This window comes from Pteropus vampyrus, unplaced genomic scaffold (assembly GCF_000151845.1).
Source record: "Pteropus vampyrus isolate Shadow unplaced genomic scaffold, Pvam_2.0 Scaffold116, whole genome shotgun sequence".
In the NCBI taxonomy this organism is placed as follows: Eukaryota; Metazoa; Chordata; class Mammalia; order Chiroptera; family Pteropodidae; genus Pteropus; species Pteropus vampyrus.
The window spans coordinates 1,867,752-1,890,407 of record NW_011888897.1 but is presented as its reverse complement, the minus strand read 5'-3'; the positions used below and the strand labels follow the sequence as shown (position 1 = coordinate 1,890,407).

At 49.4% G+C, this 22,656-nt stretch overlaps 2 protein-coding genes across 2 annotated transcripts; both read left to right on the top strand.

The window, feature by feature from the left end:
* Positions 1-4,621: 4,621 nt before the first annotated feature.
* Positions 4,622-9,722, top strand: LRRC23 (leucine rich repeat containing 23). The gene is made up of 7 exons (XM_023534019.1): positions 4,622-4,740; positions 5,212-5,387; positions 5,477-5,586; positions 6,032-6,285; positions 6,928-7,058; positions 7,686-7,822; positions 9,397-9,722. The coding sequence occupies exons 2-7, from the start codon at positions 5,262-5,264 to the stop codon at positions 9,668-9,670; spliced, it is 1,032 nt and encodes a 343-aa protein (XP_023389787.1). The 5' UTR covers positions 4,622-4,740; positions 5,212-5,261; the 3' UTR covers positions 9,671-9,722.
* Positions 9,723-10,711: 989 nt separating this feature from the next.
* On the top strand, positions 10,712-18,747 carry ENO2 (enolase 2). The gene is made up of 12 exons (XM_011365810.1): positions 10,712-11,030; positions 12,165-12,264; positions 13,159-13,254; positions 13,406-13,464; positions 13,761-13,830; positions 14,273-14,406; positions 14,629-14,851; positions 15,743-15,940; positions 16,719-16,920; positions 17,191-17,299; positions 17,458-17,516; positions 17,823-18,747. Exons 2-12 carry the CDS (start codon positions 12,180-12,182, stop codon positions 17,890-17,892), a joined length of 1,305 nt encoding a protein of 434 aa, XP_011364112.1. The 5' UTR covers positions 10,712-11,030; positions 12,165-12,179; the 3' UTR covers positions 17,893-18,747.
* Positions 18,748-22,656: the final 3,909 nt, after the last annotated feature.

The following is a 22,656-nucleotide window of genomic DNA, read 5'->3' as shown; positions in this document are numbered from 1 at the left end:
TGTTAGCCAGAATGTGGAGAAAGAATCCTCAGACACTGCTGGTGGAAATGTAAAATGGTGCAGACACGCTGGAAAACAATTTGGTAATTTCCCAAAAGATTAAATATACAGTTACCATATGACCCAGCAATTCCACTCCTTACAATTCCACTTGCAAGGAAAAATTGCCAATAAACTAAGTTGAAATGTCCGAGGTAAGTTTTATTCATAATAGATTTTCAAATGAAAATAATTTCCTATGGGGTTTTGCATATAGTATTTCAGGCTCCTAGCAAAATGCCTGGTACATAGTAAGTGCTCAATGTGTATAGTTAAATAAATGAACGGATATTTAGATACTGTAAGTATTTTAGAATAAAATTTCCATAGTCTTCATTATAGCAAAGAATTCAATGTTTTGATACTAAAAGTGTTATTTTTGTATTGATACTAACTGCTTATGTAATCAAAATAAATGAAAACATATGGTTACACAAAAATTTGTACAAAAATGTTCATAACAGCGTTACTCATAATAGCCGAAGAATGAAAACCCAAATGTCCATGAAGTGATAAATAAAATGTAATATAAACCATAAAATGTAATATTGCTCAGCAATTAAAAGAGATGAAGTACTGACATGTGCTATAACACACATGAAACTTGAAAACATAATGCTAAGTGAAAGAAACCAGCCACAAAGGAACACATGTTGTATGACTTCATTTATATAAAAGTGCAAAATAGGCAAATCTATAGAAACAGAGAGGAGATTAGTGGTTGTCAGGGGTGTGGGTGGATAGGAGAATTGGGAGGTAATGGATCAGCGGTAGAGGATTTCTTTTTGGGGTAATGAAAGAGTTCTAAAATAGATTATGGTGATGGTTGCACAACTCCGAATATACTAAAAGCCATTGAATTGTACATTTTAAATGGCTGAATTTTATACTGTGTGAATTACGTTATAAAGGTGTTTAAAAACAGTTCTGTTAGGGAGAAGGGAAAAATGAATATTAGGTAGGCACTGGTGGTTTCCGCCACAGTTAATATCTAAAGAGCTCTTATGAATCAATTTAAAAAATTAATGACTTAGCAGACACATCCAATAGGATATGAATAGGCATTTTGTTAAATACAAACAAATACACATAAAGAGAACAACCTCACCGATAATCAAAAATGCCAGTTAAAATAATAACATATCTATTTTTCAACCTATTATAATTGGGAAAGTTAAGTATATATATACCCTTTGAACCAAAAATTGCCCTTTCTAAGACTGTATCCCACAGAGCCATGTTACTCAAAGTGTGGTACATAGACAAGCAGCATTGGCATCACTTGTGGGGTCAGAATCTACGTTTTAATGTACATTTTAATTGCCTGATCCTATTCACATTAAAATTTGAGAAGTACTACTATAGAATACTCATGCAGAAGAGTAAGGATATATCTATGAGGATTTTTATTGCAGCGTTGTTTATAATGTGGACAATTTTTTAAGTTAATATCCATCAATAGGGAAGTTTAAAGGTTACCATATAGCCATATAATAGAAGACTAGACAACTATCAAAAAAGAGGTAGATTTATGCTTAGTGATATGAAAGATGTCCAAGACATATTACTAAATTGATGCAGAAAAGGGCACATTTCCTCCGAGTTGGTGGAGGCAGACCAAGCCCTGCACCAAGAGGAGAAGAGAGTCCTTTGGCAGAGAGTATAGAAAGGAATCAACACATGCGCCAAAGTTAGAGTCCAAAGGAAAACTTATTAGAAAAGGGGTAACACCCACAGAGTGTGGTCACCTCTCAGAGGCAGAGAGTGAGAGGGACAGTGAGAGGGACCCTGAGTATTCAGGGAATTCAGTTTATATATCATTCTTTAGTTCCCATTTCCTTTGATATGCACATGTAGTGAGGAAGGGGAAGGGGAAGAGTATGTAGCCTGAAAGGCCTGCTGGCGGTTCCCAGCCTTTAATCCATAGGTTCCCCATGGTTTTAGACATAGGGAATGAACGATTTATTTGTGTAGGGCAGACACTTAAAGACTCTATTGTTCCTGTTTCCCCTTCTACAGGTGCGGGAAATGGTTTGCTAACAATCCCAGTAGAAATCTTCCTTTGTTCTGAAGGTGTCCTCCTGGCCAGGCAGCAGGGCTGATCAGCATGTTGCAGTCTCTGAATGTAGCTTGATTAACATTTTTAATTCTCTTGCCTTCTCCCTACATTAAAATGACAATAATCCAGTTGATGAACAGTATGTATGACTGATGCCACTTTTATTTTTTAAAAAATCTATATCTTTATTAATAAATGAGAATGGTGCTGAGGGAGATCATGGACTTTTATGTTCCTCTTATACACTTCTCTATAATTTGCATTATTATTTTAATTACCTATTACTTTTATAATTGAAGGAGATTTTATCTAGACCAGCCACTGGGGCATGGATGTCATCAAGGAGGATGATGGAGTGTCTAGCTCTCCTTACACAGTGCAGATTCAGTCCTTGTCAATGAAACACAAAATAACACCTTGATGGCTCCTAATAGCTTTTGGGATAAGTCAGGATTTCTTACTGTGCTGCAGCTCTGCTGCTCCTGCCTCATCCCTCTAAGTGCACCTGCTGTTAAGGCCAACAGAACTACCTGTTTTCCTTGCACAGGCATTGAGCTCTTTCTCCTCCAGGTCTTACCAAAAGTGTTTCCTCTGTCTGGACGCTCTGCCCTGAATATATGGTATTATGTATACACATGCACTATAAAATTATCCCCTGACACTCAGTAAAAGCTCTGTAAGTATTGGATATCATTATTATAACATCTGTCTCATTATATTGAATTACTGGTTTATTTAACTCCGTCACTGGACTGTAAGCCCCCTGAAGACAGGGATGGTGTTTTACTGTCCTTGAGTGCCCGGCAGGCACAGCCTACCGGAGTTACTGCTTAACAAAAGTATGCTAAATGATACCTCCCTAATCCTTATGTCACATTTTTTTTTTTCTTCCCACCTACTGCGTCTTCCTCTTTCTTCTGAGCCCAGGAAAATCACATCCTTTCCCTTTGACTCCATCACACCACATGGATTATTCCCTTCTCCACACTCCAATAATACAATAACTTTCATTTGCATAGCACTCCTAACCCTTCAGAGTGCTTTCATATTTAATCTTTCTTATTCCTTACAACAACCCCAGTACTGAGAAACCAGACAAAGGGTAGGGAGGGGCAGGGAGATGTTTCCTGAGGGTCAACTAAATGCAAGGCAATTTACAATGTCTCTTTTAACCTTCTAACAATCCTTCGTGGTGGATATTTTTATCCCCATTTCACGAATGTTAAAACTAAACCTCTGTAAAATCATAAAACCTGCTGAGGAACACACAACTATTAAGTGGGAGAGTCAGATTTGAACCTGATGTCTCTGACTTTAAAACTCCTGCTAGTTTCATAACACCAAGTGAACAGATTTGTCTATTACCTATGTTACCCAAGCTACACAAAGCAAGAGGATTGATTTCCTGATTTCCCTCCAGCCCACCACATCTTCCACTGGACCACTTTGCCTGTTATATAAAGTCTGTAATGCATGATTTAACAATTAATCACGTGATATCTTACCTTGTTGCCTAATTGTTTTATTTATATTAGATTCTACAAGATTGGTGATCTCTCCCTTTCCCCAGGCAGGAATTGTGTCATTAACTTCCCTGAGTCTTAGTTTCCTCTTCTTTCACATGTCTATCTCACAGGACTTGTGTGGAGATTAAATAACACTTGTAAAGGCATCTTACATAATGTTCAGCCCAAACTCTCCAAAAACATTTGTTGCATTTGAACCTCTCTCTCTTCATGTCCTTCAACAAGTCACAAAGGCCTGAGTGCCTGGGTTTGGCTGTATCAGTTCTTGTTGATTATTCATATAACAACGTTGGGTGAGGAGTATTTTAGTGGGCACATATTGGATTTTCTTCCCAAAAGGTTTGCATCAAATCAGTCCAAGACATGAGGAGTGAAACGCTCCCAAACTGAGTTTAGCCGTCTGTACAGCGGTTTAGCATAGATTAGATTTATTCTCAATCCCTGGCAGTTGGTATAGTTAAGCCTATTTTACAGATGAGAAAGTGGAATCTTAAGTTGCTACTAAAGTGCAGATCTGTCAAGACTCCAACTCAGATCTTAAAATACCTTGGGCCTGGACTTTCACTTCAAAGCTCTACCTGAAAATAACAAATGGGCGGGACCTATGCAACGGGAAGGATGGGGGGAGGGGGCGGTAACCAGACCATTTACTTTGGCATTTTTGCTCGTCTTCCTAGCCTTTTGCTTCAGGGGTTGAGTGTCTCTTGAATTCACAATACTTTGTATTAAGGATGTCCCGTCCCTTTAAGGTCTCAGGTGACGTAATGGACAGCCCTGCCTCCTCTTCCTCCCTGGTGCATATTTCTAAGCCCCGCCCACTGTTTTATTCCATCGGCCAATTAACGCCCCTCATCCGGGTTTCTGGTATTGAGAAAGTGGATTTGTAACCTGTCGACTACTGATGCAGTCCAGTTAGCCCACAGCTCTTCTCTTAACGGTTGTCAACTGCAAAGTAAAGTGCCCCGCCTCCCGTTGCCATAACAACAGTACACAACGCCTCCTTCCCTCTTGCCCCTCTTCCAAAACAATCCTTCCCTCTCCGTGCTAAGACCCTCTTCGGAATCGCTTCTTGTTGAGCAGAACCAGAGTCCTCGCCCCTTTGCGAAGGAGAATTAGGTAGGAGGATTAGAGACTGAGTCAGGCTGGTGTTCCAGAGGGGACAGGAAAATGGGGCTCAGCTGGGTGGGTGAGTTAGAAGAAATAAGCAGGGGTTAGGGATGAAAAGGAGAGGGGAGGGAAGGGGTCGGTAAGGAAGATTGGAGAAGGACGAGGACATAGCTTAAGGTGGAGGTGGGAAGAACTGCGGAGAGGGGTATCCAGAAGGCAGGGAGATGGAGTTGCTGGAGGAGAGTGGGAGCCACTGTGAAGGGCAGGAAAGGTCTCAGGGATCTGGGAAGGCATCCTGAAAAGAGAGGGGTTCTTGGTGGGAAGTGTGAAGTGGAGGTTGAGAGTCAAAATGAGATGTCACAGGGATGAGGAAAGAAGTATAGTTGGGAAGAGATCCGGATAGTGAGAGGGGTAGTACTCCATCATTGAAGGTAAGGAAGTTGAGGGTTGGTAGATGCTGAAGAGACCCTTCTTTCTCAGGACGAGGACTCAGTCTGATCTGACTTCAGAGCCTTCAGCAAGAAAGAAAGATGTCAGATGAAGATGATCTGGAAGATTTTGAGCCAGACCAGGATGATCTGGAAAAGGAAGATGATGAGAAGGAGACGGAAGAGGGGGAGGATGACAGGAAAGAGATGGAAGACTTCTCTGAGGAAGTGAGAGCTTGGAAATGAAGGGAGGAGTCCTAGGGCTAAGGGGTAGGGTGGGACTCGAAAGAGATGCCTAATACCACTTCCTCCTGCAGTGGATGCCCAATCCCCTGACGGAGGACATGATGAAGGAAGGGCTTTCTTTGCTCTGTAAGACAGGCAGTGGATTAGCCCATGCTTATGTGAAGCTGGAGGTTAAAGAGAGGTGCGTTTATGGGGAGCCAGAAGAGTCCTGAGGTAGGGTCCAGTCTCCTTTCTCATCCTCATTCGTGGGCGTTTCGGCTGAGAGTTTGGGTCTCTCTCATCCTGGGCCAGAGGGGAGGAAAGGATAGAATTTACTTTTCAGGAGCCCTGCAACTCCCTGCATCAGAGTTGGCCTGGGGATTAAAGGCTGTGAGGGTGAGTTGGAGGGATTCCTGCTGGACTCTCTTACTTATCCTTCAGAGTGTAAGATCTTGGCCCTACACAGACAGTAGGTCCTTGCCCACCATTAAGAACCCACCTACCTTCTCTTACCTCTCCTCGCCCCTCCCATCTGTCACCCATTCTTCTCCCCATCATAAGCCATCTCCATGTTGCCCTCTGCTTTAGCACCTTTGCCAGTCCTTGCTAGATTCTTAACCTTAACCATGGCCTCTGCCATTTCCTAGAGATCTGACAGACATCTACTTGCTGCGTTCCTACATCCATCTGCGCTATGTGGATGTTTCTGAGAACCACCTGACAGACTTGTCCCCACTCAATTACCTCACCCACCTGCTCTGGCTCAAGGCTGACAGCAACCGGCTGCGGAGTGTCCAGCTGAATGAACTGCCCTACCTGCAGATTGCCAATTTTGCCTATAACCAGATCACTGACACTGAGGGCATCTCTCATCCTCGTCTGGGCAGCCTGGATCTCAAAGGTGGGTCCTTAGGATGGGCTACACAAGCTTTTTTCCTTCCTAGCCTGGGGCCAATAGAAGTGGGCCATGTGGTCCTTAGCTATGCCACACAGCAATTTGCATTCATTCATTCATTCATTCATTCAGACACTCATTATGATTCATTATGGCAGTTCTGTGTGCTGGAGATATAGTGGTGAACAAAGAGTGTCCCTATTCTCATGTAGCTTACATTCTAGATGGGGAAGACATAAAGAATATAATAAAATCAGTAAGCAAATTTATACAGTGATTTAAAAGGAGATATGTACTATGGAAAAGTAGATCAGGGTAAAAGGAATAGGGGGACACAGGTGGCGATTTCAAACAGGTTGGTTAGGACAAGCATCATTGAGAAGATGACATTTGAGCAAAGACTTGAGGGAGGACGGGTAGTTAGCCATGTGGATCACTGGGTGGTTGGACAAGTCCTTCAGGCCCTGGACTACCAGAGCACTTGCCCCAGGGCCCCAGAGGTGTTAAGTCTGGAACTGTCCTTCCTCATATCCACCAGGTGTTAGAGGGAGAGGATGATACAGAGGCTGCCAAAATTCAGGCTCCATTGCTGAATATCTGGGGTATTCAGATACCCCTTTGAGCTCCTGACACCCTCCTGCTCCTTAGGGAACAACATCCGCTTGGTGACAGGTCTGGACCCCCAAAAGCTGATCAGCCTGCACACACTGGAGCTTCGGGGGAACCAACTGGAAAGTACCCTTGGAATCAACCTTCCTAAGCTGAAGAACCTCTACCTGGTAGCTCATTGGGTCAGAGGGTGGTTCATGCAGGGAAGAGGGCATTATCCCAGCGGCCAGGATGCTTAGCTTTTAGTGCTCCTAACTTTATCATCATCATAATAATTCGTATCATTTATTGAGCCCTTACATGATGCCAGATGCTGTGGCAATGCAAAGTTAAAACAGACAAGGTGCTGATCGCTGAGAAGGGCTGATAATACATAATGTGGGTTAATACAGTTTGCTTTGATACATGTAGCAGAATAATATGCCATAACTGAGGTACAGATATTAGGCTAAGAAGGTCACTTAAATGTTTAGTTATTTAGGCTCTTGAGTTGAATTCATTTTTCTGCTCTAGAGCAGTGGGGCTCTTAGACCTGGGGGTGGGTCAAAGCATTGCCTCCTTAATCAGTGGTGGTTTTGGTGGACTGAGCAGTCAGTAGGGGGTTACTGCTGACCTTTCTCTTAATTGGCAGCTTCTCCTTTGCTCTCTACACAGATCTCTACCCACCTCCACACCCCTCCTGCGCCCCTGCCACTTTGTCTCTTAGATTTCCTCTTTCGTTGCACCTCTTTCTGACTTGTCTTCCTTCTCTAACCCTTACCCCTCTCCCAATGAATCTACTGTATCCTGGGGTCTAGGCCCAGAACATGCTGAAGAAGGTGGAAGGCTTGGAGAACCTAAAGAATCTCACTACCTTGCATCTTCGAGATAACCACATTGAAACTCTGAGTGGCTTCTCCAAGGAAATGCAATCACTGCAATACCTCAACCTGAGGTATGCACCCTCTCCAGGCCCCTGACCAGGAGCAGCTTTTGACCATGTGTTCCCCACTGGCCCCAATCCCCAAATCCTAGCCCACTCCCAGATTCTCACCTCATCCTCTATCCTGATCCTCACTCCTCCTTTCCTTCTGCATTCAGTCGTAATTGCAACACTAAGATCTTCATATCCCGAAACTCCTGAATCCCCTTCCATTCAATCTATAGTTAATGAGAATGTGTTATGTGCCAGGCCTTTTGCTGTGTTTCAGGAACACCTAAAGGAATCAGTGATGGTCCCAGTTCTCAAAGAACTCAGTCTGGCTTCAACTCTCTTTTCTTGTCCCTATCCCATATAAGTTTCTACTTCCCTTCTTGGGGTCATTTCCTGGACCCCAATTCCCCTTCCCATTTCTTGCCTCTCTTCTCCTGAGCTCCACCTGTAGGGGTTGATCCCCTTACTGATGTGCTCAGATGTGAAGAGAGAATATTTGAAAGGAAATCTCTAGACAGGTGAGCAGTGGGGATCAGGGGGATTTTCTTTCAGTAACTCTTGTCTGATGGAGGATTTTATGCATGTTTAAGCAAAGATATAAGGAAGCTGCCTTCTTAGTCAACAAGGCCAAATCCTCAATGGAATTGAGGCAATGGAAACAAAATCTCCAAGTAGGGAGAGGTGGTTGTACCTTGAACCTCAATTCCTGCCCTGACTCCTGAAGCCATCTCTTGCTAATTAGCTCTGCCACATTGGTTTGGTAGGGTAAAGAGGGTGCTGTTTTCCTGTTAATGGTCTAGACAGGGATAGTGGACTCTTCTTAGTGGCTATTCACTGGGGATATTTGGAAGTAAGTGTAGTAGAGACCCGTTATCTCAATGACTGGGAGGTGCCTCTGGGACCAAAGATACTAAACCTCTTGCAATGCACAGGACAGTCCAGCACAAAGTGCATGTAGTGCTCTCAGTGAGAAACACTGCATGAGATTTAGCACCTCCATTGAAAAAAGGCAGAAAAAAATTAAACTTGATTTCATAAAGGCTTGAGGAAAGAATATGAAAATAACACGGAGTATACTACAATGAGGCACATTAGGAGATGAAACTTGTTCTTCAGGCTGGGAGGCCCCATCCCATCCCTACTTCTAGGTTCCTTTTTGTGGGGGAACACCAGCATAGCACCCACCATGTTGAGCTTCGATCCCCATTTCTTCTTCAGTGGCCCAGGTCCTAGCTTCTAACCTCTGATTAGGTGTCATTGTCACAGAAGTCTGTCCCTGCAAGGGAGGTTTCCCTCCTGCTCCGCAACTACAAGACAGTATTTTGACCTAACTTTGCTATTCCAAAAGGATGAATACGACACATTACAGAATAGAGTATGGCACTTAGGGATTCCTTGAAGGGCAGAAGGAAGACAGAAGTAGGGTTGGACAGCACCTCTGCAGCAAATCTGGCAATGCTTGGCAGGCCAATCACAGAGGCAGTGTTTCTAGGGAAACTGGAGCCCATGGGAGATTCCCCGAAGGGCCCCTTTCCTGATAGTTGGCCTCCAAAGCTCATTATTTCCCTGCGAACCCCTCCTGGCTGCATCAACAGGGGCAACATGATAACCAACCTTCAGGAGCTTGCCAAGCTTAAGGACCTGCCCAAGCTTCGAGCCTTGGTGCTACTGGACAACCCGTGTACAGATGAGAGCAACTACCGCCAGGAGGCTCTGGTGCAGATGGCACAGCTGGAACGTCTGGATAAGGACTTCTACGAGGATGACGATCGGGCTGAGGCTGAGGAGATTCGTCAGAGGATAAAGGAGGAGCAGGAGCAGGAGGCTGAGCCTGAGCATGACTCGGAAGTGGATCAGCCATCCATCTAGCAGCAGTTTTAGCCTTTGAGGATAGTAAGGAAGCTGGCAGGGGGGAGGAAGAGGAGGCCAAGGGCCTGGCAGATGACAGATGGGGGGAGAGAGAAGTTGCTATAGGAGGAGGTGGGTGAGGAGGGGATAAGGTAAGGGAAACTTTGGAGAGACTAGGGTTAGGAGTCAAGGTGTGTCTCGGGGTGAGGAGAGAGGACCAGAAGGGCCTAGGAGGAGCTGAGCAAAGGCTTAGGAGATACATCAGGAAGCCAGAAGAATAAGTGAAGAGAATTGGGATGAGATATTGGTGTGGGCTGGGTAGCGACATCTAACCTAGGGTGAAGATCAACTGGAAAGGTCTCGTCTGGGACATGGCGTTTGTAGGGAGTGGGGAGGTTGGTGGTGAATGCTGCTGGGCCTAAGAGAGAAGGCAAGAGAGGAAGATCCTGTGCTAAAGATCGGAAGCTAAAAATAACAGAACACAGGGATAGGGGGAAGAAAGGAGGGCAGGGTGAGGCAGAAAGAGACTGAGATGAGCCCAGGGAAGTACGGCAGCTGGGCGCCTCAAATGGGGCAGAGGCAGCTATGGGAAAGCAGGGGGACCCAGAGGGTTTACTTCCCTCCTGTTTCTCCAGGGGATCAAAGACACTTCCCAAAACCTGAGAAGATTCGGTTAGGGGAGCCATCACTAGCACACTTTGATCCGGAAGCAGAGGATGCCTTTTCTTTGCCCCAGACCTGGGGATTCATCACAGCTTGCGGGCCAGACTCTGGGTGGGCACCTGGGTAGGCCTGAACTCTGCCTGGAGCCTAACAACTGGGGCAGCCTTCATGAAGGCGGGTCTGGTGGGAGCCAGGCCTGAATGGGCCGAGAGGATGCTGGCAGAGTTGGCTGCAGAGGAGCTGCTGGGGAGGGCTGAGGTTTTAGGAACAGCTCTATTTTCTAATAAAGAGACATTTTGATACGCTTGTGTCTGACCCGGTTTGGGAGACACCGAGTCTCTCACAGGGTACCCTGGCTGTGCGGGCCTCAGGACTCAGATTACTTGGGTGAGGCTGCGCCTGTTACTTTCCAGGAGGTCTGGACATAGGCAGGAGATTGCGTGGGCGCTGGGGGGGCCAGACTCCAGACCCTCTCCCATCACTCTGCTTCACCCCACCCACCCCCATCGGCACCCCACCCGCGCTCCTACGTGCGCCTCTGCCGGCGGCTCCTGACTCATCGGGGGCTCCGGGTCACATGCGCCCGCCCGGCCCTATCGGCGCCTCCTCTTGCCCGCCGCCTGGGAGCCGCATCCGCCGCCGCCGCCACTCCCGCTCTCTCTGCGCCGCCGCCGCCACTGCCGCCGCCGCCGCCACAGGCTGAGTCTGCAACCCCGAGGTGAAGCCCCGGCCGGGCCCTTGCTCCCCTCCGGCCCGTCCCCTGGCCGTCGCGCCCCCTCGGGGCTCCCCTGGCCCGCGCGCATCTCTCTCCCAGGAGCTGCGCACCTGCTCCATCACCCGCGCTTCCCCGCCCCCTCCTTCCCTGTCTTCTCGGAGCCAGGGAAGTGGATCTGTTCCTCTCGGTTTCTTTCTGTCGCCCCCTCCTCATTTGGGCGCCAGCCGTCTCCGCATCTATTTCTCTCTAGTCTTACCCTTCGCCCTGGCTGGCCCCTCTCCCCATGCTCTGCTTCGTCTCTGGTTCTGTCAACGTTAAGTTCGGGGTCTCCCCGGGCGTGCATTTTTATCCTGGTATGTTCCCTTGGCTTTGCATATGGGGAAATGTCTTCTCTCACCCTTCCGCAGCATCCCTGGACTTCCTCTAGACTCCTCTTCCTCTCACTCCTCCTCGCCGCCCCTCTCGGCTGCCCCGAGAATTGGGAGGGAAGAAGGGGAGAATTTGTCTAGGGGCAGCGGGAGGACGGGCCCAGCCCTGCCTCTTTCCCTGGTCTCTCCTCCTTATCCCTCCCTGTTGCAACCCCCAGAGAATGAGGGCCTTTCCCAGGGCCCTCTCCCTGGACTTCTCTACGTACATCTCTCGGGAAGAAGAGGGACGTACATTTGGGAGAGAGATGGGGATCCTGGCGTGGGGGCTGGGTGTTAAGCTGGGGTGAGATGGGGGCTCTAGAGGAGAGGCCCCAGCTGCCCAGACCCCTCCAAAGAGAAAGGCAAGCAAGGCTGGCAGCCATGCCGCTCTGAGGAGGTCTGGGGGAACCAGACCTGGTGGCTGCCAAAGCTGCTGAGGGGGCGAGGGAACTACAGCCCCTCCCTTCGCTGCGGAGTCCTCTCATCTCTTCGTCGGATCTTGCCCCGCCCCCCACTGCAGTGACCTCCCCTTCCTCACTGCATTGACCTTCTCCTCTCCCCAAGGTGGTGGTGGGGGGAATCCCTTCTGTAACTGAGGTTCGCAGCCCGCTCCTCCCCTCCCCCACTGCAGTAACCTCTTTCCCATCCCTCCTAGCCTCGGGCCCCTCCCACTGGTCTCAGGCTCCACCCCTCTAAGCCTCTTACCTTTCTCCTTTCCCTTCCACCCAAGGATATCCCAGCCATCATGTCCATAGAGAAGATATGGGCCCGGGAGATCCTGGACTCCCGTGGGAACCCCACGGTGGAGGTGGATCTGTACACTGCCAGAGGTACTGGACCTGCCTGGGCCTTCTCACAGCCCTCCTGCTGGGTGTTCCCTGCCCTTGGATGGGAAGCTTCCTCGATTCCTAGCAAGGAAGGGGAGCTGGGCCAGGCTCTCTCAAGCCTGGATTGTGAGAGGTTGGATCCTGTTGTCCAGAGGAGCCAAGATAGTCAGGTCTCCGTGTTTTAGTTTAGTGTAAGAAACATGCCCTGCCTCCGCATGTTTGTGTGTGCACCTGTGTATGTGCATATGAACGCATAGCTTCATTTCTCTGGGTTCCTACTAGGGCATGTAGGACCTCATTTGGGCAGAAGAGGAGGCCACTGCTTGTGTATCTGCCTCTGTGTTTGTGTGTGTATGTATTAGGGAGCAGTGTGTGTGTGTGTGTGTGTGTGTGTGTGTGTGTGTGTGTGTATTAGGGAGCTGTGTGTGTGTGTATATTAGGAAGCAGTATGTATGTATCAGGGAGCAGTGTATTCTGTGTGTGCGTTAGGGAGCAATGTGTGTGTATATTTGGAGCAGTGTGTGTATATTAAGGAGCAGTGTGGTGTGTGTATGTGTTAGGGAGCAGTATGTGTGTGTATTTGGAGCATCGTGTGTGTATAAGGGAGCAGTGTATGTGTATATTAGGGAGCAGTGTGTGCGTATGTGGAGCAGTGTGTTGTGTGTGTATTAGGAATCAGTATGTGTATTAGGAAGCAATGTGTGTGTGTGTATTAGGGAGCAGCGCATTGTGTGTATTAGGAAGCTGTGTGTGTGTGTGTGTGTGTGTGTGTGTATTGGGGAGCAGTGTGAGGAGAAAGCTGGATATGGCAGGTAAGAGTTGAGAGCTAGAAGGCCGAGGCGATCCCTGGTCCCTGCAGTGTCCACTCTTCATCCTCACTCCGTGTTCCTCTCCCAGGTCTTTTCCGGGCTGCGGTGCCCAGTGGAGCCTCCACTGGGATCTATGAGGCTCTGGAGTTAAGGGATGGGGACAAACAGCGTTACTTAGGCAAAGGTGAGGCCTCCTCTTTTTTCCAAGCTCTTCCGACCCTCGACTTATACTGCTATCTCGCGCCAGACCCCAAGCCTCTTCCTGCATGCCTTTCTTTCCTTTTCCCTTCTTGCCTCTCCTGGTCTGACCCAGTCTGACCTCTGCCTCTCCCCAGGTGTCCTTAAGGCAGTGGACCACATCAACAACACCATCGCGCCAGCCCTCATCAGCTCAGTGAGGCTTGCTCTTTGCTGGGGGTGGCAGGACCAAGGGCCTGGAAGGAATCCTGGGTTAGGGGAGGAGGAAGAGGAGCAAGAAAGGCCTACTCCTTGGGAATCATGGTTACCGAGGGAAGGGTGGGGACATGACCCCTGCTCCTATGGGGGTTTAGGTCCCCTGATCCAGACAGGCCATTGTCACAGAAACCTGGTGGGACCCTGAGTAATGTGAGCCTGTGTGTGAATGGGGGGCCCTGTGCCTTAGGGCCAGACCTCTATCCTGGCTCTGGGTGATGGTGGCTCTGCCCACAGGGTCTCTCTGTGGTGGAGCAGGAGAAGCTGGACAACCTGATGTTGGAGTTGGATGGGACTGAGAACAAGTGTAAGCAGGGGTTGGGACATGTGGAGCAGAAAGAGAACTGAAGGGGCCAGCAGTAGGGAGGCTTCCTGAGGAAAGACTGTCAGAGGACTAGCCCTTCTTCCATCCTTCCCCCAAAGCCAGAGCAGGAACAGATGAGTTTAACTACAGTGGGGGAGTGACATTAGACAGAGGAAAAACTTCTTTGCAGTACAAAGAGAAAGGAGTAGGTATGGGATAGTCTGGTCTTGGGCTGTTTAGAAATAGGTGCAGCTCTCTGCCCTTTCCATTCACCCCCTCCCCACCTCTATGTCCCCTGCTATTTCAGGAGAGAATAGATGAGATGTTGCCGGAGAGGAGAGGGAGGAAGAGGTCTCCTTTACAGGCTTTGGAGAGTATAGATAGAGGCAAGGGCTAGAATGAGGAGGGGACATTTTTGCTCAGTGCCTTTCTCTGTAATCTCTAGCCAAGTTTGGGGCCAATGCTATCCTGGGTGTGTCCCTGGCCGTGTGTAAGGCAGGGGCAGCCGAGCGGGAATTGCCCCTATATCGCCACATTGCTCAGCTGGCGGGGAACTCAGACCTCATCCTGCCTGTGCCGGTGAGCACTGCACCATGGCTGTGCCTCTTCCAGGGGCGGGGGCAGGGGGAGCATGAAACCTCATGAAGACTGATGGGAAGGGGAATCCGGGCAGTTAAAGAGAAAGGCTGGGGATATGTGATTTGGAGTCTGGGAAGCTGGGGGAAGTTTGTGATCTTGAATGAATACTCTCAGGAGCAGAAAGGAAGGTTCTCAGTGACTTTTCTATCCTGTGGCTCCCAGGCCTTCAATGTGATCAATGGTGGGTCTCATGCTGGGAATAAGCTGGCCATGCAAGAGTTTATGATCCTCCCGGTGGGCGCTGAAAGCTTTCGGGATGCCATGCGACTTGGGGCTGAAGTCTACCACACACTCAAGGGGGTCATCAAGGACAAATATGGCAAGGATGCCACCAACGTGGGAGATGAAGGTGGCTTTGCCCCCAATATCCTGGAGAACAGTGAAGGTGAGGCCTTCACTTTCTAAGTCTCATCCCATCCTGGGCCATCAGGATGGGCCACACACTTAAAGTCCTAAGGAGTACGGGTGGAGGAATATGGGTGGCCAATCCTTGACACCTGCTAGCTCCAACTGGTGTCAGTCATTGGATTGGGTTCCAGAGGGCCTGCCGAATTCACATGCAGGACTAGGAAGACAGTCCTCTCTTGCCCAGCCAGATCTGTTAGGAACTATAAATTCTCACTGGAGCCCCTGGGAGTTCTGGGAGGTAGTCTAGGTGACCTGTGGGATCCATTCCTGCCTTAAACTCTGTAGGATTCTCAATTTGTTCAGATACACCAAACTCCATTGATTCCATTTCTAATCTACCCCATTCCCACCCCAACCTCTTAAGCCTCAAGGATCCCAAACTTTTCTTTGGAGAAATTGTACAGTGAATAGAAATGGTACATGTAGTAGCTGAGAGTTAAGGTTCTGAGGCCAAACTGCCTGCATGTGAACCTTGACTTGCAGAGTTACTGGCTGGTGATCTTCCTTCATTAAATTCTCCATGTTTGGTCTTATCTATAAAATGAGAATACTAATAACAGAGTCTACCTCATAGCATCCTTGTGAGGATTAAATGAAATATATGTGAAGTGCTTATGTGACATAGTTAGCCCTAAATAAATGACAGCTATTTAAAAAAACAAAACAACACACCATTATTAACAGAATTCCATTCCTCTGCCTTTCTGGAAGATGGCTTTCTCTTTCCAGACCTGGGGATAACCCCAACGAAAACCTTAACCAGATGCCTCCCCAGCAAGTCCTCCACCTCTGCTCTGAATTTCTTCATTTCCCTCACTCCTCCTTGCCCATCCTTTTTACTAATAATCTCACTGTGTTTCATCGCAAGCATTGGAGCTGGTGAAAGAAGCCATCGACAAGGCTGGCTACACGGAAAAGATTGTCATTGGCATGGATGTCGCTGCCTCGGAATTTTATCGCGATGGCAAATATGACTTGGATTTCAAGTCTCCTGCTGACCCTTCTCGATACATCACTGGGGACCAGCTGGGGTCCCTCTACCAGGACTTTGTCAGGGACTATCCTGGTGAGAGCAAGGAGGGTGTGGGAGAGAGGGCAGAGGGCAGGCAGGGATGTGTTGGGGCAACTCTGGACCGAGCAGGGTGCTGATTCAGGTGTCAGGTGGAGGTGTTCTAAGAAGAACCTGAGAACCAGGGTTGACGAAGCCTCCTGCAGAGCCTGGGTTTTGTATGTAGTGTAAATGTACAGGTACCTGTGATGAATCTATTCCATCTGCTTCAGATCCTGATTAAAGTCATGGGTTCTGATGCTACTGGGATAATGAGGAAGGCTTTGGAAGGAACTAGGGATGGTGAGAGAGTGACTGGACCTAGTGGAGAATTAGCACATTTCAGTATTTTCGATGGATAAAATCGTGGATGCTGAATGGGGCTGTAAGTGATGTGTGAATAGAACAGAAAGCTGATGAACTGAATTACCCTCTCTAAGTCTACCAAGGGCTTTTACCCTTGGATAGAGGCAGATGACTTCCATCTCCTGAGACAGAGTGAGAGAAAATAGAGGATTTTGACTAGTAATGACGAAGGGCTTCCTGGTAGTGAATATAGGAAAATGCAAAGATGGGTTGTGAGAAAGGTTCTAAGCCTTTGTTTTTTGAGAGGTTTTATGAATCAAAGTAAGAATCAGGGCAGGCTTATTTTGGCGGGGGAGTAGGGAGCAAGGATGAGCAGGCTCGATTAGCCAGGGGATCTAGTCATTTTAAGAAATCAAAGGGGGTGTTCTTACCTGATGCAGAGCCCCAAGGAGGATCAACAGCCCCTCCCCCCCCATCGCTTTCCCTGCAGTAGTCTCCATTGAGGACCCCTTTGACCAGGATGATTGGGCTGCCTGGTCGAAGTTCACAGCCAATGTAGGGATCCAGATTGTGGGTGATGACCTGACAGTGACCAACCCAAAACGTATTGAGCGGGCAGTGGAGGAAAAGGCCTGCAATTGTCTGCTGCTCAAGGTCAACCAGATCGGTTCGGTCACTGAAGCCATCCAAGCGTGAGTGCCTCCTGGTTCTCTTTTGCTCAGACTCTGTTTCTCAGGACCCATCTTGAAGGGGCTGTAAGCCTAATCCTGCCCACAGATGCTGAAGAGAGCAGGGAACCTGGAGTCAGCTTCATAGCTCTCAGTTCTGCTCCCTCCATCTCTGATTTTCTGTCCCTTCCCAGATAGCATCCCTCCAGATTTTTTAACATAGACCAGTGTTGGGGCTGGGAAGAGAGTGCCCAGCGTGAGGGTCTGGGGGTCAGTGCTGGTGTATGGATACAGGTGCAAGCTGGCTCAGGAGAATGGCTGGGGGGTCATGGTGAGTCATCGCTCGGGAGAGACTGAGGACACGTTCATCGCGGATCTGGTGGTGGGGCTGTGCACAGGCCAGGTGAGTGCAAGGACCTTTGTGGAATGAATGCATTCTCGGCTCAGGTGGGTCCCTCCTCCCAGATGTTTGAGGGTGTCGGGAATTTCAAGGGAGTGTAAGTTTCCTTTCAAGGAAGGAAGGGGCAGCCACTGAGCTGCCTATCTTTTGGCATGTTTCAGATCAAGACTGGTGCCCCATGCCGTTCTGAGCGTCTGGCTAAGTACAACCAGCTCATGAGGTAAGGGAACCTGGAGAATGGGAGCCCAGGGCTCAGAGGGTTAAAAGCTCTATTTGTTCGCCCTTCCATTTCCAATGCCCAGGGCCTGGAGAACAGTAGATATACAGAAAAGATTTGGTTTTGAAAGATGGGTTGACTGATAGATGGATCCCACAGGTTATGTGAGAGAGCCAGGGAATGCCCACATTTGGGTCAGGACACAGGAGCAGATGGTGTGAGGGGCTTGGAGGCTTCTCTTTCTTCCTGGAAAGAGAAGCGGGATTCCCCTGGTTCCTTGACTTTTCCTTTCTGGCTCATCTCTTTCAGAATTGAAGAAGAGCTGGGGGATGAAGCTCGCTTCGCTGGACACAATTTCCGCAATCCCAGTGTGCTGTGATCCCTCTACTTGCCTGAGACTTGGATCCCCCTCCCATCCTCCTGGAACCCCTTCCTGTCCTGCTCTGTGATATTTCACCCCAGACACCCTGGCTGACCTGCTGCACTGCTCCTGGGCTTGTCTCTCTCCTGCTCTCTCTGCTCTTCCTCTCTGGGTTCCACACACTCCACTTCTTTCTTATTCTTTCTCCTCAAAGACTGGTCCATGGGACTGACGATTATAAGGGGTCCATGGAAGAATGATCAGGGTCTGTGATGGGAGAATCAGGGTTGGTCGTTGAGGTCTTTAGAGAGGGGCCATGTGTCACTTGTGCTTTGTTCTGGTTCTGTGTGTTTTCTGTGTTGCATATGAGCCAGGCACTGCATGGTGCTGAGGTGGTGGAGAATGCTGGCTGTGTGGTCATGCCTGGCATAAGGCTTTAGTGTGTTATTTATTTATTTTTTGTTTATTTGTTTATTTATTTCCCATCCATCCCGTTAATTAATCATTTCCCCATAACTCCAGGGCCAAAAACTGGTCTGACTGGAGGGTACTATGTGTCTGCATTTCATGTGGCTGTAGATTCTGAGATGGCTTGGGGTGGGAGGTCTTGCTGGAATGCAAAGGGTAAGAGAAAAGGGCCTTGCAGGCAGTTCCTTTGTATGTACCAATCCCTTCACAGAAGTCTGGCTCTGGCCAGAGGTGGGGCTGTGCTCCTGGGGGCTCTTCCCTGAGAACTCTCCCCAGCCCTAGCTTTCCTATTCTTCCTCCAGCTGCACCAGAGCAAATGTCTCACTCCCCCATGCCATGTTCCACAGTTGCCGCCACCTCTGTGGCGTTGAAATGAGCACCACCATTAAAGTCTGAATCAGTGCATTCTTGTGTCTGAGGAGTCCTGCTGTAGTCCATATGAGGGGAGAGAAGATGGAGCACCGAGAAGGAAGTTGGTGAAACTAGATAGCAGAGTTGGGGAGAACATAAAAGGAAGAAGACAAGCAGAACAAATATGGCCAAGATGACATTGCCTCCCTCACCCTGGCCAGGTGGGGTCCATGTTGCCCCTGCCTTCTCAGCAGCAAGCCTGGCCCCAGGACCCAGGCGAATTAAGGGTTCTTAAGCTGGGGTCCAAGAATTCCTAAAATTATCAAAAATTCTGTGTGTGTGTGCATTTTTGAGGAAAGGAGTGTTTTCAGATTGGGATCCCAAAGGGCTTTGACCAAAGAAGAGAATGGAGCAGGTCCTGTACTGGGCTTCTCCCAAACAAAATCCTGGCTGCTTCTGGGACGGAGCTGCATTGCATGGCCATCACCCCCTGCAAGACGGGGAACGGGGGAGGAAGAATGGTACAAGGGGGTGTAGAGGAAACAGTCTTCCAGTAAACCGGAGATTCAGGACCTGAAGTGCTCAACAGGACCCCTTGCCGGGTCAGCCTGAGAGCAGGGTGCCAGTGTGTGCCTGGAGATCCACTACAACTCTTCAGCTCCTGTGGAGCCCCAGCATTGAGATGGGAACCAGGAACTACTTGGGTTGGGGTGGGGTGACCGCGGGAGCCTTCCTCCCTTTAGATACCAGGGCACAGGCCACCTGTAGGGTCTGTGGGGAGCTGTGGCCACTAGAGGGAGTCAGGGTTCTGCAAGACATCATACTGGTGCCTTGCTAAGGTAGGGTGAGAGGAATTTCAAGGTTGTTCCCTCTGTGGGCCTCCCACTCTGTGTCTACTCCGAGTTCTGGGCCTGGGCTCCCTCTGCCATTCTGCTCAGCTCCAGGACTAGAAGAGGATTCCAGTTCTACATGGGCAAGACCCATTACTCTGTTCTTGTTCTTCCTGTGTTGCTGACATAGCAGCCATTTTCAGTTCCAAGAGCTTCTTGCCCCCTCTCTTTTGTGCCTCTTCATTTCAGTACAGGCATCTCATCTTTCTCTTCTTTCCCATGTCTCTTGGTGCCCTTTCTGTTTCTTTTGAGGCACACTGTACTTTTCTCTGTGCCTCTTGGTTTTCTCTGGGGTCTATTATATCCATCCTTCAGTAACTCTAGGGCTGACCAGGCCTATTCTGGTTGGAGCCACATATCCTAAACTGCCCTTTCCTCCCTGCTTGCTAAATCGCCTTTTCTAGCAGCCATGCCTCCCTTTACCACCACCCCCCACCCCCACCCAGGTACTGGGTGGATTGGGTTACAGCTAGCTCTGCCTGGGCTTCCCAGGCTCCTCTCTCCACTTTCGCTTTGTGCTGTTGCCTGGAGACCAGTGGGTTGTAGGGGGCTGGGACCAGAAAGTAAGCTGGGGTGAGGGATGGTGGTGGTGTGTTTGTGTGTGTGTGTGTGTGTGTGTGTGTGTGTGTGTGAGTGAGAGATTCTCCCTGAAGCTGAATTGTGGGCCTGGCCCTCAGGTAGGGGAAGAATTGGTGGGTAGGCCCTGGCTTCTCTTCTGACTTTCTACATTTTCTGTTTCTACCTATGCCTAAATTTTTCTTTTAGGCTTAGATATGTCACCATCCTAACCCATTCCTTAGTGGTTAAAAAATGAGGGAAAAGAATGCAGCCTAGGAGTTGGGAAGGGTTTAGGCCAGGGCCCAGTGGGAGACTGAACTGAGAACTACAGAAAAAGAGGAAATGCAATAGGAAGGGGACAAGGGGGAGAGTCTTGGAACAAAAGAAATGGGGAGAAAGAGCAGAAGCTATCCTTGGGTACTGTGGGGGGGGCGGCACTGGGGAGTGGATAGGGAGCTGGCTTGGTCTCTCGAAGGCTCTGAAGGATAAGGTGGGCATAGCGTGGTAAAGTGCCAACCATTTCAAGAGACTAGAGTGGTGATTCCTTCCTAGGCCAAAGAAGCCTTCTTCAGGGTCCCCAGTGCTTTAGAATCAATTTAGAGCTTTTGGATATTTAGAGGTTTTGAGCCTGGCCCAAGGAACTATGAGGCAAAATCTACCCAGTGGCTACAGCCAACCTCCTTCCTTCCCAGAAGGCTGGTGGGATCCTGGCATTCAAGGCCTACCTTTGGCCTCTAGCTGGCCTGGCCCTACATATATGCTACCCCCACCCCCAATCTGGAGAGCAATTGAGGGCTCCCAATCCATACTCCAGCTCCAGCTCTTCCTGTTTCCCAGCCTGCTTCCCTCTGGCCTTCCCAATCTCTGGCCTTCCCAATCTCTGCTGCCAAAATCACCCAGTGTCTTGGTGTCCTTTGTGCTGGGAGATGCTGCTTGGTGTGGGGCCAGGGAGCCAGCCCAGAAGAAGACACTGGTGGTAGACTGGTGGAGGTACTGGCTTCAAGTCTGAAGACTGGAAATGGCTGGCAGACTGGCAGAGTCAGAAGCTTCCTGGAGAGCTGGGGGTGGGGGGGTGGGGGGGGATGGTAGGGGGGAGGGGCCTAGGGGAAGAAAAAGAATCTGGGCCCCTGTGGTGAGAACTGTCTCCACATCAGAATGATTGGGATTGGGGAACCAGGGCACCTAGGGATTTGTGCTTCACATTGAGCCTAATCCTCACTCGACCCCTTACTTGGGGCCCAGAGTACCATCAGTGATAACTTCAAACAGATTTGAGAAGGAAAATGGAGATACCACCAGACAGAAGGCCTGAGGATGGTGTCCCACTCCTGTAAATTAATCCCTCACCTACAATGGGGCTTGCCCTCCTCCATTTCTATTATTTCCTTCTACTTTGTCTTCCCTTGACCTTCCCTCTCCATATTGCCACCAAAGGACTTCGATATCTTATATTTCCTTCCAATCTTTTCCCACCCCTCCTCCACCCTCACTCCATTCTATCTGCCTAATCTTGCCAACCAAAATCTTCAGCTCTCTTGGAATCCCCCTATCCCCAGAACCCAGCCATCACTGTCTTCCACCCTCCTTTCCTACCCAGAACCCCAAACCCCCTAGAAAATGCACGTGGCCCCACCACCATCATTGCTTAAGGTTCCTCATGCTTTCCCTTCTTTCCAAGCTGACATCTCTAGACTTGTCTCCTCTCTAGCTTGCCTTCATCACCCCCAAATTCTTATATTTCTTATTCTTTTTCCAACACGTCACCCCCAAACTCTATTCTCTTTCAGAAACCCCATCATCCTATGTCTCCATTTTTTCAATTTCTTCCCCTCCATAATTATGACCTCAAACTTTCATCTCATTCTCATAATTGCCTCCCCAACCTCTCTCCCTATGTTTGCCACAGACACTGTCGCCCCGAGTTTTTCTCCTCTCTCCTTGTCACACACCTCATTGCCCCTAAACCCCCATGTAGCTCCATCTTTCCAATCTCGCCCCTTTACCCCAATCTCTGCCATGTACCCACAATCTCCCACCTCACCTCTGTCACAGACTCCTTTGCCCCTAAACTTCTCCTGCTCCCTCCATATCTGCCCCTAAAAACCACAGCCCCTCCTACCTAGCCCTCTTCGGCGCCAGGCCCGCGGGCTCCCTGCATTCCGCCTCCGCGATCCCCTCCCCACGCCTCAGGCCCCCTCGGCCTCGGTCTCGGCCAACTCGCACAGCGCCTCCCCCTCTCCGATCCCCCTCTCTCCCCCCTCGCAGCTCGCCTGGCGCTCCCTCCCTCGCGTCTCCCTCCAGGCCCCTCTTTCCTCGTTCCTCCGCGCTCCCTCCTTCTCCCTCTTCCTCCCTTCTCCCATCCCCCTCTCCCTGGCTTCCTCCCTTCGCCGGCCGCTTTCCTGTGCTAGTCGCCGGACGCGCCGCCCAGCCTCCCCGCAGTCCCGCGTCGGGCCGGGACCCGGGGCCGGGACCCATTTCGGGGAGACCGCTGGCCTCCGGGAGGGGCTCGGAGAGG